This window comes from Trachypithecus francoisi, unplaced genomic scaffold (assembly GCF_009764315.1).
Source record: "Trachypithecus francoisi isolate TF-2019V2 unplaced genomic scaffold, Tfra_2.0 Lachesis_group9, whole genome shotgun sequence".
NCBI classification, from domain to species: Eukaryota; Metazoa; Chordata; class Mammalia; order Primates; family Cercopithecidae; genus Trachypithecus; species Trachypithecus francoisi.
The window spans coordinates 26,992,657-27,010,002 of record NW_022681474.1 but is presented as its reverse complement, the minus strand read 5'-3'; the positions used below and the strand labels follow the sequence as shown (position 1 = coordinate 27,010,002).

Genomic DNA, 17,346 nt, shown 5'->3' with positions numbered 1-17,346 from the left:
TTTTTTTGTATAGTTAATATTTAAAAATTTCAAATAATTTAAATGTTGCAAGTGATTTTTGTCTTAGGCATTCTCCAAAGAAGGAGGTCACTAGCAATTTAACTCATCCTTTTTGACTGACAAAGCTCCCAGACCTACAGATGTAGCACTTAGGTTTTAGACACAATCTCTTTGAAGACAAGTCTATAGTTTGTGTCAGAGTTATTGGAAATTTTTTTAGTATAATCTCTTCTTACCTTTTCACTTTCTTTTCTTTCATGTTTCCCGTCCCATCCCCTCCCCCAGCAATATTCCTTGACTTCCCTGTAATATGACAGTTGAGTTTTATGGGTGTCCTTTCAACCAGTATTTATTGCTCACTTGCGATGTGACAGGCTCTGTGTACCCAAGATCGTCTGATCTGTTTGTAAACCTCAAAAGTTTATAATCAGGACTGTCATGATAATAAGTAATTTAAATACCTGTGTGCACTAAATATTACATAAATGCTTTACTGGATTATCTTTTTTATTCCTCACAACAACCTTGCAAGGTAGGAATAATTATTATCATCCCCACTTTTCAGATCAGTAAACTGGGGGCACATACAAGTCATTCATCTAAAATCACTTGGATATGGGGTTGTCCATATGAAATAAAAAATGCCTAATTAAACTTGAATTTCAGATAGACTACTACTATTTTTTAGTTTAAATATATATCAAATATTGCACAATCTGATGACCCCACTTGGAAAATGAATGACAGAGGTGGGATTTTAAACCATGTAATATGGGTATAGGGCCCAAGGTCTTAACTGTTGCACTCTAATGAATAGAGAGAATAGGAATCACATCCACCTGAACATTCAGTATTTAGATGGCAGCTACTACCTATGTATAATTAATTTTTTTACTCAAGTTATTTTTCCCCCAACTGATCACATTTACTTCATTGTAGACGTATGTGTATTCTTTCTGATTTCAAGTGTACTGTTCAAGTTCAGGTAAATTTACATGTGCTTTTTAAGTCTTTTTAAGTCAGTACTAATTACATATTATAACATAAAATGGTACTTTTTCTGAACCTGGTTACTTTAGCCATTCTCATCCATGTAAGATAATTGTCTTTTTACCTTCTGTTCTGCAAATATAGGAAGATTTCACTGCATGTATGTGCCAAAAAGACATACTCTCTTTTGATAAGGTTAGGAAATGATATTTGAATAAGGTATTTAACAGTTCTCTGAAACATGTCCCATGTGTTCTCAAAAAATCGAGAAGTTATAAAATACAGATGTGGAATTGAAAGATGCTTTTACTAAGAATTGCCAGGGAAGCCATCTGGGTCTGCTAAGTAATCATACAGCGAAGTGAGGAGTCATTTTTCCTGGTGAATTACCACAGTTCAGGATCAGGCTTTTAGTTTTGCATATCTAGAAATTTACTTATAAAAGCTATAGACCTGAGAGAGCTTGTGAATGACACACGTGTTAAATGTGATACTTCTGATTTCCAGTTCTGGCAAAATTGCGGAGCACGTATCTTAAAAAGAACACACTCTTAAAATTCATGAGTCAAGTGTTTAACTCAGGACATAGAGCCAGGGTGTATAGAAATTGAAGAAAAGTATATTTCTTAGTGAAATCTGCTTATCTTTAAGGGCTACTTACGGGAAATATTTTTCTCTCTCTGGGAGGAATTGGATGATATCTAGGTAGCAAGTCAGATTTTTGGAGAAAGTTCAGAAAGGAAAGTGAGCAAGAGGCCGGGCACGGTGGCTCACACCTGTAATCCCAGCACTTTGGGAAGCCGAGGAGGGCGGATCACAGGGTCAGGAGATGGAGACCAGCCTGGCCAACAAAACCCCGTCTCTACTAAAAATACAAAAAAATTAGCCAGGCATGGGTGGCGGACACTTGTAATCCCAGCTACTCGGGAGGCTGAGGCAGGAGAATCGCTTGAACCTGGGAGGCGGAGGTTGAAGTGAGCCAAGATCATGCCACCGCACACCAGCCTGGGCAACAGTGTGAGACTCTGTCTCAAAAAAAAAAAAAAAAAGTGAGCAAGAATTAAAAGTGCAACTCTCAGGAGATGTAACAGTGCTTGCTATAGGATTGGACTCTATTTTAATCTGTTCCATCTTCATATGTTTTCGGGCATAGCGTATTGAAAGATTTGTCAATGACAAAGTGTGTCTGACTTTACAACGGCAGTTATTTCAAAATTAGTATTTCTTTTATAGAATTAACACCACATTATTTTGGAACACCTCTATTCTGTGTAAGTGAAATTTTCTATCAGAATTTTCTGAAGTCACCGCATTGCTACCCAACCAACTTATTATTATTTTGTAGAATTCATTAATGGTCATTTACATTTTGTATTTTTAAGTATGATATAATCACCTTTGAGACACAGTGGACTAGAAGACATTAATAGGAAAAATGTCTCTTTTCTTTTATTATATAAATTTTTCCATGAAAGCAGTGACTTGATGCAACAAAACTTACTAAGCCTTTAGATCTCTAGCCAAGAATATAGATGTTTTTTCTTTAATGCCAACTATTATAAATATTGGATTGACCACACAGTGACCTAACCCCATCACCAACTTGATCGGAATTCAGTGTTTGCATTTTAAGTGACTTGAATTGATAAGAAAGCATTTTTTTCCTTTTAAATTAATTGCAGATGGACTGTCTACTTGAATACAGTAGAGCTTGAGAAATGGATCACTTTCAGTTACTTTTGAGGCGGCATGGAATTGCCGCACTTGAATTCAGACCTGGGTTCAAATCCCTACGCTGCCTCTTAGCAACTTAATGAGTCTCTTTTTCCTCTTCACTCAAATGGCAATTTTAGGATCATAATGCCCATCTTAAGGGCTTGTGTGAATTTAAACTAAACAATAAATGTATTAATTCATTGAATAATTGTTTATTGAATGCCTGCTCTGTGCTATGGATATTAGTGAGCATTGCAAAAATTCCTGCTCTTTATGTTAGAGAGATATACAACAAACATGTAAGCAAATAAAAATGTAATTTTAGGTAGTGAGTTGTAAGTTTTATGAAGAAAAAGTGCAGCACACACAGAAAATTTCAAGTGGCAAAGGAAGGGATTTGGACTGATGTCTACTGGCTTCTAAAACAAGCAATTTCTACTATGCCCCATTGCCTTTGAAATTTAGCCATTCATTGCTTTAGAGGGCATCTTTCAGAATAAATAGCTAAGTATTTAAGGGGAGCTAGTGATAGATATTCCTTTATTAAGTAACTTCTTTTGAGCCATCTTGGTGCATACACTATGGTAACAATTCAGTTTTATATGGCAATAATTATGAACTCTTTATATTTGACACTTAATCATTTTTTGCTCAGTATTACTGTTTAACAGGTAGTATCATGTTACTCAACACATGTATATGCCTTATTTTCTGTATTACATTCTTCTTTAAGGGTCAGGACTGTGTCTTCTACTTCAGTGATTCTCAAACTTAAGTGCATTGCAATCACCTCAGAGTTTCTGATTCAGGAGATCTAGGGCGAGGTCCACAAATTTGCATTTCTAACATATTCCCAGGTGATACTGATGCTGCTGGTCCTGGGACCACACTTTGAGAACTACCGTGTACCTCCTTCTTCCCCCACAATACTTATGCTATTTATCACTTAACTTAAATGTCTTCTTATCTGCAAATTTGTCCTTGACTTCTATTTCACTGAAACAACTAGTTGTTCTCAAAATTTAATGTGTATTAGGATCACCTGGGAAACTTGTTGACAAAGCAGATTTCTGGTCAGACTCCAAAACATCCATTTTTAGGAAGCACCTTAGATGTTAATGCCAATGATCCATGGAAAACAGCTTGTGAAATTCCAACTTACAGGGTTGATCATGCTCTCCTCATTGCCATGACTGTATTTTGTATTTGTCTCTGATTGTTTTTTATATTACACTGTTATTTGTTTGTATGTCTTTCTCCTACCAGACTCCCTGAAGGGAAAGGAATATGTCTTATTCATTGTTGCATTTTAAGGCTTACTAGCACAATGCAGTATTAAAAAGCAGTAGAGGCCAAGCGCAGTGGCTCACACCTGTAATTCCAGCACTTTGGGAGGCCGAGGCAGGCGAATCACAGGGTCAGGAGTTTGAGACCAGCGTGGCCAATATGGTGAAACCCCATCTCTACTAAAACGTACAAAAATTAGCCAGGCATGGTGGCGTGCACCTGTAGTCCCAGCTACTCAGGAGGCTGAGGCAGGAGAATCCCTTGAACCCGGGATGTGGAGGTTGCAGTGAGCCAAGATTGCACCACTGCATTCCAGCCTGAGCAACAGAGTGAGACTCCATCTCAAAAAAAAACAAGCAAAACAAAAAACAAAAGCAGTAGAGTGAGTACTGCCTGTGTAATCAGCTTTGGCACTTGTTAGCTATGTGACCTTGGAGACTTTATTTATTCCCTCTAAGCTTCAGTTTCCTCTTTTATAAATGGTAGTAGTAGTACTTACTTGCTATGGAAATTAGCTCTGAGGTATGTACAGTATTTAGTGTGGCAACTGACATACGGAATGTAGCAAGTAAATGGAAAGCATTACAGTGTTGTGGCTGTCATTATATTAAGGAAGAAGCAAAATAAATGTTTGAATTAATGAAAACCCCTGCATTATAATTTTAGCATCCAAATTCAGGATATATATTTAATACTTTATTAAAAATATTTGCTTAATTGTCTCAAATACTATTTTATATTTTGGTATTTTAGTAAAGTATTGTGAAGTAAAATCATGCTTTGGGCTTCTCTGCAACAGGAAAACAAAGAAACCGCTTGGAACCAATGGATACCATATTTGTTAAACAAGTTAAACAAGGAGGACCTGCTTTTGAAGCTGGATTATGTACAGGTGCTGATGCTCTTCTTCAAACAATACTTTTTAATTTCTTTTTCACTTTATTTCTTCCATATTTCAGGTTCAGTATTTTTTCCTTTTGTATCTTTCTGTATGCTTTTTCCTTTTCCTTCACATCTGTTGTTACTAATTTTGAGAATTAATTATGTTTCTTGATGCCCATATGGATGGGTTTGAACAGAAATAACAATATAAATTGATACACTGTGAGCACTTTTAATTACCACACAGATAATGGACTCTTAGAAGCTCTTTTAAGGAACATATTTTTCATGCGTTGAATTTTGACAAAGGATTACAAAGTAGCAAAATGATGAAGGTATTTATCTGATATATGTGAAATGATCTTGGATTTTTAAATTCTGGAAGTGCCTGATCTGCCAGAGTTGAGTTAATTAATTTGCAGCACAAAGAGTGGCTTAAGTCTCCAATGCAATGTAAGCCTGGCTTCATCTGAAGGTGTCAGTATATGTGGCCTAATTGGCTGGATATAGTAGCTGTTCTAAAATGTTTTGTGATTTGTGATTTTAATAAAACCTAAGTAGAGATTTCATTTATATTAGTGCACATTCTAAAATAGTTGCTTTCTTTTGTTTTTTAAATATCAAACAATTTAAAATGGGAATTATTGAAAAATAGTATTTCACTGCCTTTCAAATAAAATGCTATATTTTCACCTACAAATATTAGAAAGTAGTGGACATCATTGCTAAGATTTGTAAGGATGTACTGTTAATGTATTACCCAACTTAGTTATTTTTTTATTACACTTAAAGTAAGCCTGATTTAAATATCATTAATATGTATAATATGCATATTAGTGTGCATATGGGATTTCTTTAGAATGTATAATCTGTCATATTTTAAGCCCCACATGATTGGGAAGATGAAGTGGAGATATGCTATGATAAGCACACAGAAAGTGCATTTTTGTCTATTTTCTTCTTTGCTCTGTTCTTTCTGTCCTCTGTTCTTTGTTTCTGTCTTTTCCTTTCTACTCAGAGTAGAAAGAGAATCACTTGAACCTGGGAGGCAGAGGTTGCACCACTGCACTCCAGCCTGGGCGACAAGAGTGAGACTCTGTCTCAACAAAAAAAAAAAAAAAAAAAAAAAAAAAGACAGGGTAAGTGGAGAGATAATTAGTTCTGCAACTCAGGAAACAGCTGATAGGCGCATAGGAGCATAAGTAGTATAGCACTAGTCCCCTGGTGACTAGACCTTTTGAAATTTCTAAATTCAGTAATGACTGGAACTCTTACTTAGAACATGGCTAGTTTCACAAAAAGCTGGATATATTAAATGTATTTAAAAGATACTTTTAAAAGTAATAAGATACTTTAAAAGTAATAAGCTAGGATATTCATATAATTATTTTGTAATATAATTATGCTAATAATTTTCTCACAATTCTGTGTTTTTTTATTTTAATATATACCACATTAAAAATAAGGACATTATTCAAGAAATATTTCAAAAGTGTTCAAAAGTGACTTTCTGCAGGACTTCTCATGTGTTTTTTAACTTCTCTTTGAAGGTGATCGAATTATAAAAGTCAATGGAGAAAGTGTTATTGGCAAAACCTATTCCCAAGTAATTGCTTTAATTCAAAACAGGTAAGACTCTTAAAACGTTAATTTTGGCCAAAGGTGGGTTTTACAAATCAATAGAGCACATAGATTTAATACAATCTTCTATTCTTATAAGGAACTGTGGTGACAAGGAGATGTGGAACTTTCCCTCAGATATAATGCATTTGAGAGTTGCCAAGGACCGGCTATCTGAGGATAGCTTAGTTGGTGGCTTTGGTTTGACAGATGTATCAGATCTATGATTAAAATCCCATAGAGGCTGAGAGGCACACATTTTAGATTTACTGTGTTTACCCCCTTTATTTGAAGTGACAAATGTATAATTTGTTTATAATATATAAATAAATGCATACATAATTTATTTTAAAACCTCTTACTGGGGTATGTTACTTTTAAGTATCCTGTTGAATAATCTTCCTAAATTAATTCATTTGTTCTAACCTAGACAACAAGACATTCCCTTTTAATCCATTTGTCTGCCTGCATTTTACAGAATAATAGGATTTTGAGCTCTGAAGTTAGATACGTATTTATAGAGTGACTGTCTATGAGACCTTGAAGATCATTTAGTTCTACCGTCTTTCACCCACACAACCAGAAAATTTTTCCAAATTACAAATAAATAGGTTAGAAACCAAAGAGGTTATTACCATATTGAATTTCTGTCAAGGTTAGGCCATGGATCTGAGCCCAGTCAGGTCGTCACTCTGTTGTAAGAGGTTCTTCTCAGATTCAGATACAGGAACTTTTGGATTATTTAATGCTTTCTATTGGCCAAACTCACCTGTCTGTAATTGAAGTGCAGTTCTTCATTTTCTGAAGATTTTTATCAAGCTCTCCTAACCATATCTAGAGTGGCTCATGCTGCAATCTAAATTATTTACAATGCCCTAATACATTGCCATTTCTTACAATTAAATGACATGGTCATGATTAATTGATCTCAGAGTATTTTCTTTAATGTTTTAATATTTAATGGGATTTTAACAGAAAACAACTCTTGATTATTGCCTCTAATGTTGATAATGAATTTAAAGCCTCTCCAAGAGATAACAGATTTTGCCAAAATTTTTTTCCTCAAAATAATTTAGATCATCACAAATACAACAATATGTTTTGTTAGCCCATAACTTAAAAGATTTTTAGTGTATTTGTTAATATCTCTTCCTTAAAAACCAACTTAATCATTGTTCTCTTCAAAATCTACATTAATTCTTCTATTCCTGGTGCAGTTCATTTTTCGGGATAATAACACTTCAACCACTAAAATCAATCTGAATATTAGAGAAATATTTTTTCATGATTTTATTTCCATTAAAAAAGTTGTTGTTTCTTCTATCTGCAGTTGGTAGCAACTGGGTAATGCAGCACAAAGCCCTAGAGATTCTGCAGTGTATTAATGTAACATGTGTCCCTGCAGGCTGGGTGCAGTGGCTCATGCCTGTAATCCCAGAACTTTGGGAATCTGAGGTGGGCCGATCACTTGAGCCCAGGAATTTGATACCAGCCTGGGCAACATGGTGAAACCCTGTCTCTATAAAAAATACAAAAAATTAGCTGGTCGTGGTGGTGTGTGTCTGTTGTCCCAGCTACTTGGGAGGCTGAGGTGGGAGGATCACCTGAGTCCAGGAGGTCAATCACGTGAGCCTTGATAGAGCCACTGCATTCTAGCCTGGGTGACAGAGTGAGACCCTGTCTCAGAGCAAAAACAAACAGATGTGTCCTTGTGCAGGAGTTTATCGAAACATCAGTTTCTACCAACGCTAAATATTGAAATAAAAGTACCTACATATTTTACTAGTTAAATTTATTTGAACCTGTGGTTCTCATGGGTTTAGCATAATCTGAGCATTTATGAAACGAAACATAATGATTCAAATCTGTCAAGAAGAGACACCAATAGGTTATTTTGTTTTTTTGTTGTTATTTGATTGTTTCTTAATCTCTTGACTGTATTGGGGGAAAATATCTGATACTGTTAGTTTAGCTGTTGAAGCATTTGGTGGAAGTAGTAGCACTGCCTTTGCCATAACTTTTTATTTTATTTTATTATTTTTTTGAGAGGGAGTTTCATTCTTGTTGCCCAGGCTGGAATGCAATGACGCGATCTCAGCTCACTGCAGTGTCCACCCTCCAGGTTCAAGCAATTCTCCTGCCTCAGCCTCCTGAGTAGCAGGGATTACAGGCACCTGCCACCACGCCCAGCTAATTTTTGTATTTTTAGTAGAGACGAGGTTTCGCTATGTTGGCCAGGCTGGTCTCGAACTCCTGACCTCAAGTGATCCGCCCACCTCAGCCTGGGATTACAGGTGTGAGCCACTTCGCCTGGTGCCTTTGCCATATCTGTATGTAACTCCAGACCACAGGATTCAGTTGTGTTTACCCCTTTGAACTTTCGAAACCTAAGGAAATTTCTCTATCATTTTCAACAGGAAATTTACCGAACCAAAATAAAATTAGACTTTGAGCTATCCCTGCAAAGGCACTAAAAGTAAATCATAGGCAAGAAAGTAAATAGTTGAAATGTTATATAGTTATTAAAAATGAGTCATCTCAGTCGTTGTGATGGTAAACGATTTCCTTCACTTCCGAGGCCAGGAGGGAATATTGCACAATTAAGATGTTTAATAGTTGGCTGGGCGCAGTGGCTCACGCCTGTAATCCCAGCACTTTGGGAGGCCAAAGTGGGCAGGTCCCTTGAGGTCAGGAATTTGAGATCAGCCTGGCCAACGTTGTGAGCCTTCCTCTCTACTAAAAAATAGAAAAATTAGCTGGGTGTGGTGGCACGTGCCTGTAGTCCCAGCTACTCGGGAAGCTGAGGCATGAGAATTGCTTGAACCCAGGAGGCAGAGGTTGCAGTGAGCCAAGATTGCACCACTGCACTCCTGCCTGGGTGACAGAGAGAGACTCAGTCTCAAAAAAAAAAGAAATTACTTAAAATATTAAATTTGAGGGTTCTTTGATGTTAATGAATTTTAACTTGATGAACAGAATATATGACAATCTATAATTTGTTTTGTGACTTGAATAAAACAAATAATTGTATACTGATATTGTTAAGAGTTTTGTCTTGGGACTATTTAATATAAGCAACATACTTTATATTTCTAAATTAGAAACATGAAGAAGACTTTGCTGATGATGAATAGCACAGACATGCCAGGGCTCCGTCCCTCTTTTGTATATAGTTATATATACAAAGGTGACTTCTTTTCATTCTAATGATTTGATTTTAAAAATAAAGATATAAGAATACCAAAAATAAACTCTTAAACAATTTAAAAAATACTTCTGAGTTAACTGTTTTTCTCTGAAGTCTTTGATACACTTCTACCTCTCCTAAAATAGTATATATGTTCAATTGCAGTGATACACTTTGCCTCTCCTAAAGTAGTATATATGTTCAATTTCAGTGACACAACATTGGAGCTTAGTGTTATGCCAAAAGATGAAGACATTCTCCAAGTGGTAAGTTTTATGTATTCATATATGAGTTGTTTTACAGTCATGAATGTTAGGAAAATATTTTTGGGATGGAAGTATTAAAGATTGAATTAAAAAAAAATTCTAGAATTTAAAAACCCTCTAGTTCCTTTTACAGAATCTGGAATTCTCTGCATTTTACAAAAATCAGACCAAAAATACCATTGTCAAGTTTTTGCAATGAAGTGGCATGGAAATGTTATGTTGATTCTACAGTGAACTCTTACTGCCGTCATTTAGAACGAGATTCCTAAAGCGTTTGTCCTAGTGTTGCCTTCTAGTTCATCCTTGGACCAAAGGAAGAGTTCAGAGTGCAAGTGCATATCCCCAGGAATTAGAATCTTTTTTTTTTCCCCTTCTCACTAAGTAAAGAGAAAAAAAAATTAGAATCTTCTTTTTTTATATGAGGACAAATTTTGTGATTGCCATTTTCTGATTTTCCAGTAGATATTACTGTTTGTAAATTCACCAAGCAGTATTGTAAGTAGTATCAATTCATTCCTAAAATTTCACAATGGACAGAGTCTGCACCTTAAGGGGAAAATATGTTACAGTCTTGAAATGAAACTTGAAAAGTTTAGTATTTAGTCTAAAATAGTTTTCTGATGTTTATAAAGAAATGAATTAAATGGAATACTTCTTTATTAAGCTTAAATGTTACTGAAAGTAAGAAGATGATAAAAATATAAATTTCGACTGGGCACGGTGGCTCACGCTTGTAATCCCAGCACTTTGGGAGGCCGAGGTGGGCGGATCATGAGGTCAGGAGTTCAAGGGTAGCCTGGCCAACATGGTGCAACCCCATCTCTACTAAAAATACAAAAATTAGCTGGGCTTTGTGGTGGGCACCTGTAATCCCAACTACTTGGGAGGCTGAGGCAGGAGAATTGCTTGAAACCGGAAGGCAGAGGTTGCAGTGAGCTGAAATCGTGCCACTGCACTCCAGCATGGACTAACGAGTGAAACTTCATCTCAAAAAAAAAAAAAATCTATCTATATATGTATATATACACACACACACATATATAAACATATATATACACATATATATTTCATTCAATAAAATACTTTCCTTCCATTGATTTTATTTAGTAGAATAAAATAGAAAAACTCTTTAGGTAACATACTGACACCTAACAGTTAGATCTAGGAAATGGCAGTGGCCACTGAAGTATTTATTTTTAATTCTTTTTGGTGAATAATTGGATTTTTTTCTTATTACCTATAGCTAAATTCAAGAAAAGCAGGGAGCTTATCCACTCTTTGTCATGGTAATAGAAATGGTATAGTAATGTTCTTCATTTGTAAGGCAGTAGTTTGAACTTAGCTCATCAAAGGCCCTAAATAATCTGTAAACATGTTTTACAAAAAAAAAAATCACTAAAGCTGATCCTAAAGGGTCATTCACTGACATGTAAACTATAATGAAGTAAAACTCATGGGGATTAACCCTATGTTTTCAAGGCATGTAGATTTTATTTAGGAATGGCTTAGTACTGAAAACAATTACTCTTCTGAAGTACACAGTTCAGTTGGAGTTGGGAGGCTCAGGAAGGCAGGTACAGTTAGCTGCAATAATTTTCCTGGGCATGCAAAGTGGTTGTAGAGTTCCTACCCTGACAATTCAGCAATAGCGATCATGTAGCAGACATAACCACAGACACCAATGGCTGTGAAAATCACTAGACTAGAAATAAACAGGGAATTCTTCTCTAGTGCTCTTCTTATAAAGAAGATGATGTATAATGGTAGCGAAGGATTTACCTGGCTTCCCCCTTGCAATCTGAAGGCTTGAAGACAGAATCAGCTTCCGAAACTGAACTGTTTTCTGATCTTCAGTAGACCCTTTCCTTGCCAAGGTGAAGGCACTGGTTGGATGGCTCTTGGAACAGTGCTCGTTTCACAGAATGGCTGGCAAGGAAGCAATTAAATGCAGAATCGCCATGATATCCTGCAGTGTGATTGATGAAGAGCAGCAAACCACTTCATGCAGTGGAAGGAATAATTTTGTAATGATACGATTAATCGAAAAATAGGTTACTTAAAGAAAAATTAGGTTTTTCCTGTTACTTATTCATGTTCTAGAATAATCTGTCTTGTTATATTTTATTTAAGTAAATCTAAAGTAAAAGTAAAATATAAAGTATCCCAGAAACAGAAAAACCAGTTTAGTAAATAACATGAGCATACAGATCTTCAAGGCTCAGCAGTAAAGAGTTCTGGTATACTGTAACATAAAATGTATTTTAAAACATGGTATTTGAATTACTTTAATCATTAAGAAATAAAAGCACACGCCTTTAATCATAAAAGAAAACCCTACTTTTAAACCTATCCTTAATTCATTCACATTTGAATGTAGTGTAATTCATTAAGAAATCAAAGGAGTATATAATTCTCTGTCTCTGACATATATTCCAGAGTTAAAATGTTCTTTAAGCGGTCTTCAGAAGTACTTATGCAGATCTTAAATTTGTTATTCAAAATGTATGCTTTTAAAGATGTATTTGTTCCCATGAGGTTGAAAATTTATCGTAAAGAAAAGCAATGGGTAATGTGAACATTTTTACAGCCACCGTAAAAATCATTTGCCCATGGAAACACTCGGAGGTTGTATGTGTTTGCCTGGGCAACAGGATTGGGTAGTGCATGGAGGTTTTTTTTCTTTTCCTGAAGTGATGATACACAGACCAAATTATTTTAGAAGCGTTCTGCTTGCCTGTGAGAGGTGGCCTAGAAAATTTAATTTGGCTTAAAACTTGACTCATGTAAGGACAGGTATATGAATATAGGTTTCGTAAGTCGTGGATGACAATGACAGAATGTTGAAAACCATGAAGTAAAATTAAGAATAATTCATTTCTGTTTTTAAACTACTGCTAGTAATAGTAATCCTGTGCTTGGCAACCTCATTTTCTAAACCAGCATATATTTTCTAGCTTAACAATGTGAATAGTATTACATTCATTTTAATCATTTTGACAGTATTTTGTTGTAATATATTAGACTCCGGTATCTTAGGCAGATTCGTATTTATTGCAAAATAAAAAGGTTTTTTATTTTATTTTCAAAAACCAAAATGGTTTTGTTTCCCCATTAAATGTTATCTATACATGAATGAAATAGCCACACCAATCCAGTCGCCTAAACAGTGATCCTGACTCTCAGTCTATTTGGGCTGCTGCTGTAACAAAATACCTTAGACTGGATGGACTATAAACAAAGAAACTTATTTCTCACATTCTGAAGGCTGGGAAGTCCAAGGTCAAGGCTCAGGTAGACTTGGTGTCTGATGAGGGCCCATTTTCTCATAGATAGTACCTTTTCACTGTGTCTTCACTTGGTGGAAGGGCTGACACAGCTCTCTGTGGTCTCTTTTATGAGGTGACTAATTTCATACATGAGGTCTACCCTCATGACCTAATCATCTCCCAGAGGCCCCATCTCCTAACTCATTCACATTGGTGATTAGGTGTCAACATACGAATTGGGGGAGGGGAACACACAAACATTCAGACCACAGCACTGACCAAAGAGAATACTTCCCTGAGTGAAATAGTGGTAGGAGAACTAGATCAGGGCATTCCTCTTGGTTCATCACCCAAGACATTTTGTTAAGCATTTGACTCCATTGACTCAAAAATTAAATTTTAAGTTAATTGGTTTTTGTAACTCTGGAGATTCTTGGGTATGTCTAATATTTGGCCAGGACATTTTAAACCTACTTTATGCTGTTCTATGTTAAACACAGCAAAGTTAAACAGCATGTCTGGTATAATAAGGAAGAAAGCAAATGGTATAAGGATTTGAACTTGGGCAGGTCTGAGATGAAAGCCTGTACTCTAAACCACAGTCTTATACTGCTGTTGAGTAGAGATGAATTGTTTAGGTGGCTTTACCATAAATCACCCTGCCAGTTGGTATTGGAACTGTTATTCTAACGTGAACCTTGGGGCTCTGAGTCCAGTTTTCTTTTTTGCTGCTCTATGGATATGTGGTATAAGTTGAAAAATGTAATTTAAACTAAGTATTTCTTGAGGTTTATTAGAATTACTTTTAAAATAAGCATTTCATGTGTTTTATAATCAGTATAATATCCTATTTAATATTAAGTAGCCATTTGTCAAGTGTACATCTAGGTGGTCCGGCCTAGTAGTAAGGGAAGCAAGAGTATGATTCTGGAGGGTTCTTTCATATTTTGCAAGTTAGCAGCAGTTTACTTTGTAATTTTTTAAAATCTATTTTTAAATAATTACAAGAATAGCATGTGCTGGTTGAAGATATTTGAAATAACGCAGAAAGGTATAATAAAAAGAAGTCCTTCTCCATCTACACCATCCCCTTCTCCCATTCCCTACGCTGGCATGGTTGGCATCTACCAACAAACATGAAGTTATTCTTGCTTTTATCATAGGTAATGGCATTAAATTAATAACCTGTTAAAGATGAACTGAAAGGCAGGAATTTTAATCTCACCACCGTTTTTATTCTTCAGGGTTTTTTTTTTTTTTTGCTCTGTTTTGTTTACCATTTAATACACAGTATCATAGGTATGGTCATTGTGATTTTGATGTGACTGTATAAAAAATGAACTAGAAGATTATTTTAGGATTATTTAGTTACTATTAGGCATTGTACCTATAATCAAGATCCAGACTGTTAGTAGTAAGTTGTATTTAACATACCCGTTAGAGTTCTAATTCCAAAGGAAGAATTCTTTGGGTCATCTTTCTTATTTCCTTCCTCTTCCTCCTCCCCCCCTTTTTTAGAGCTTTTTGTATCTAGTAGGCAAAACAGGGCTGCCACTATTCTATTTTCATTAGAGAAGGCTTCAGTTTTAAAATACAAGCTATTAAACTCCTATAAGGTGTAATACTTGAGTACAACGGTAAAGAAAGCTCAAGAAGGAATGTGAAGTGATATACAAAAAAGCTGAATGGAAAAAATGGCTAAAAATGTTTTGTCATATTCTGTTGAATTCACAAGAGCTGGTCAGTTGGGAAAAAATTAAATGTCTATTTCTATCAAAACACCTACATATGTTGTAAAGTATCCATTTGGGCTTAAAACCTAACTAAAATTCAAAATTGTTAATACTGAATATGTAATTCTAATGACATTGGTTTAAAAAATAATATTCCTCCTCAAATTTGAATAAAGGACATATCTTTAAGACATTAGTTCTACCCGGGCATGGTGGCTCACACCTGTAATCCTGGCACTTTGGGAGTCCGAGGCAGGTGGATCACTTGAGGTCAGGAGTTTGAGACCAACCTGGCCAACATGGTGAAACCCCACCTCCACTAAAAATAGAAAAATTAGCTGGGCATAGTGGCTTATGCCTGTAATCCCAGCTACTTGGGAGGCTGAGGCAGGAGAATCGCTTGAACCCGGGAGGCACAGGTTGCAGTGAGCCAAGATTGTGCCACTGCACTCCAGCCTGGACAGCAGAGTGAAACTCAGTCTCAAAAAAAAAAAAAAAGTTTTAGAACAGCATTTCTCAGGCAGATATTCTAATTATTTTTCCTCTGGGGAAAAAAATAGGTTCCCTAGTGAATAAGTTTGTACTTTGAAGTTTCACAATGTACATTTTGTGAAAAATGTTCTTGAATGAATCCATATTTTATTATCTCAACCATATTGCTTACATTAGATAATAGTACTGCATGTATGAGATGTTCACGGTTAATGCATGCATGTGTATGGATTTCAGGACCCCTTGCGATAACTCAGAAGCGGGGACCTGTGACTGTATTGCACACTATTTAGCATTTAGAATTGCCATACAGAAATATTAGAGATGTCTGACGTATGTAAAATATTCCCAAGTTTTAATAGTTCCAGCCGTATACTTCTATTACTAAACAATATTTCTTCCCAAATTTGATTAAAGGAGTTATTTTTAAAATACTAGTTCTAGAATAGCATTACACAAGTAGATACTCTAGTTTTGTTAAAACCTCTGGAAAAAAATGGCCTCCATAGTGAATAAGTTTATATTTTCCCTTCGATTTTCACAATGTACGTTAATGTCGTAGTGGTTTTGAGAAATCAAAAAGCTTGCCAAGTGACTCTACATCATTGACCGTGGGGACCTCCTCTCCCCCATCCTCCTTTTCAGGTGGTATATAATAAAATTACACAAGGACACTGTGGGAAGTACTGTATCAGATGGCACAGTATTCTCTCATCCAGACACAATTTTCCTATTGCAGAAAAGTATTGGTATAGATTCTAATCATCGTGGAAAAGATAGACTTGGTGTGTCAATGCACATACCCAAACTGCATGTTTGGATTAACTGTATTCATGCCATAAAAATATTATGTAGACATGTTTTCTTTTATATGCCTAGCTTTAATTTCTCACTGCATTCTAGTCTGTGTTCTATAATATTTATTACAGGTTAACAAGAATTATTCTGGAAGTAATATTTTTATGTGTATCCAGTAGTTATTTTTGCAAACTAATACAATAGTACAAAAGGCACAGTGTTGAAAGATCTTAATTTTTGAGTGAAACTTACTTAATAAAAGTCATTTTCCCTCTGAATCTTAGTGTAAAGGCAGCTGCAGTCTGCTGACAGCTTGTGGTTATGCTCTGATTTACTGGGGAAGGAGGAGGTTGTACTATTTTAAATGCATAATAGAGCATTCGTTTCGTCATCTGGAAGCAGAGATGGAAGAAGCTCGGGGGAAATGAGAGACATCACTGTTGCTCTCGTGGAGGGAAGCTTTGTAGCATGTTATCAGACAGCAGTGCATATTGAAGAAAATATTTGTTAGGAATGCATGTCACCAGATGTATTTTGCTTTCAAGAATGGTAGACACATCAAACAAGAATCAGATAAAAGCTTGAGAAAAAGATGTTCAGAAGAATACTGGAGTTATTCTTTATGCTTCACTGCCCTTTACCTCTCTTGGTACCTTCCAGAGAAACAAGTATAGATGTATTTTTAGCTTGCCGTTTCCAGCATCAATATGACAACATGATTTTGTCTTTATATCAGTAAGCAGCTTCTACTATGTTTTCCTATTTTCTGCTAGCTACAGTTTACAAAGGATGTCACAGCACTGGTAAGAAATGCACAGTAGCCATTTCTTTGCTTTTTAAGTCATGTTTTGTAGAGATTTGTAATAAGTCAATCTATTAAAAACTGTTCAGTTTGCTTAGAGAAGTCCCTCTATCATGTTAATCTTACTAATTTGCAGAATGTGTTTGTGATAGATGGTTTTCCATCCTTATTTTTTATTTTTATGTTTGGTTTTTTCTGTGTATCCTGTACATAACTGATGCTACAGCGTAATATTTACCTGCATCAGTGTATGTGTGTGTGAAATATATATATATATATATATATATATATATATTTCTTTTTTTTT

The 17,346-nt window shown here is 35.5% G+C and overlaps 1 protein-coding gene across 11 annotated transcripts in view; it reads left to right on the top strand.

Annotated features, from left to right (window-relative positions):
- Positions 1-17,346, top strand: part of ARHGAP21 (Rho GTPase activating protein 21) — a 142,982-nt gene that overhangs the window by 80,467 nt on the left and 45,169 nt on the right. For 7 of the 11 annotated variants that reach the window (XM_033209907.1, XM_033209912.1, XM_033209909.1 and 4 more), the window contains exons 5-8: positions 4,793-4,885; positions 6,426-6,504; positions 9,894-9,948; positions 17,011-17,040. In XM_033209907.1, coding sequence (XP_033065798.1) covers positions 4,793-4,885; positions 6,426-6,504; positions 9,894-9,948; positions 17,011-17,040 — 257 coding nt within the window. The remainder of the gene's footprint in view (positions 1-4,792; positions 4,886-6,425; positions 6,505-9,893; positions 9,949-17,010; positions 17,041-17,346) is intronic. The other 4 variants (XM_033209913.1, XM_033209916.1, XM_033209917.1 and 1 more) reach the window with 1 other exon arrangement.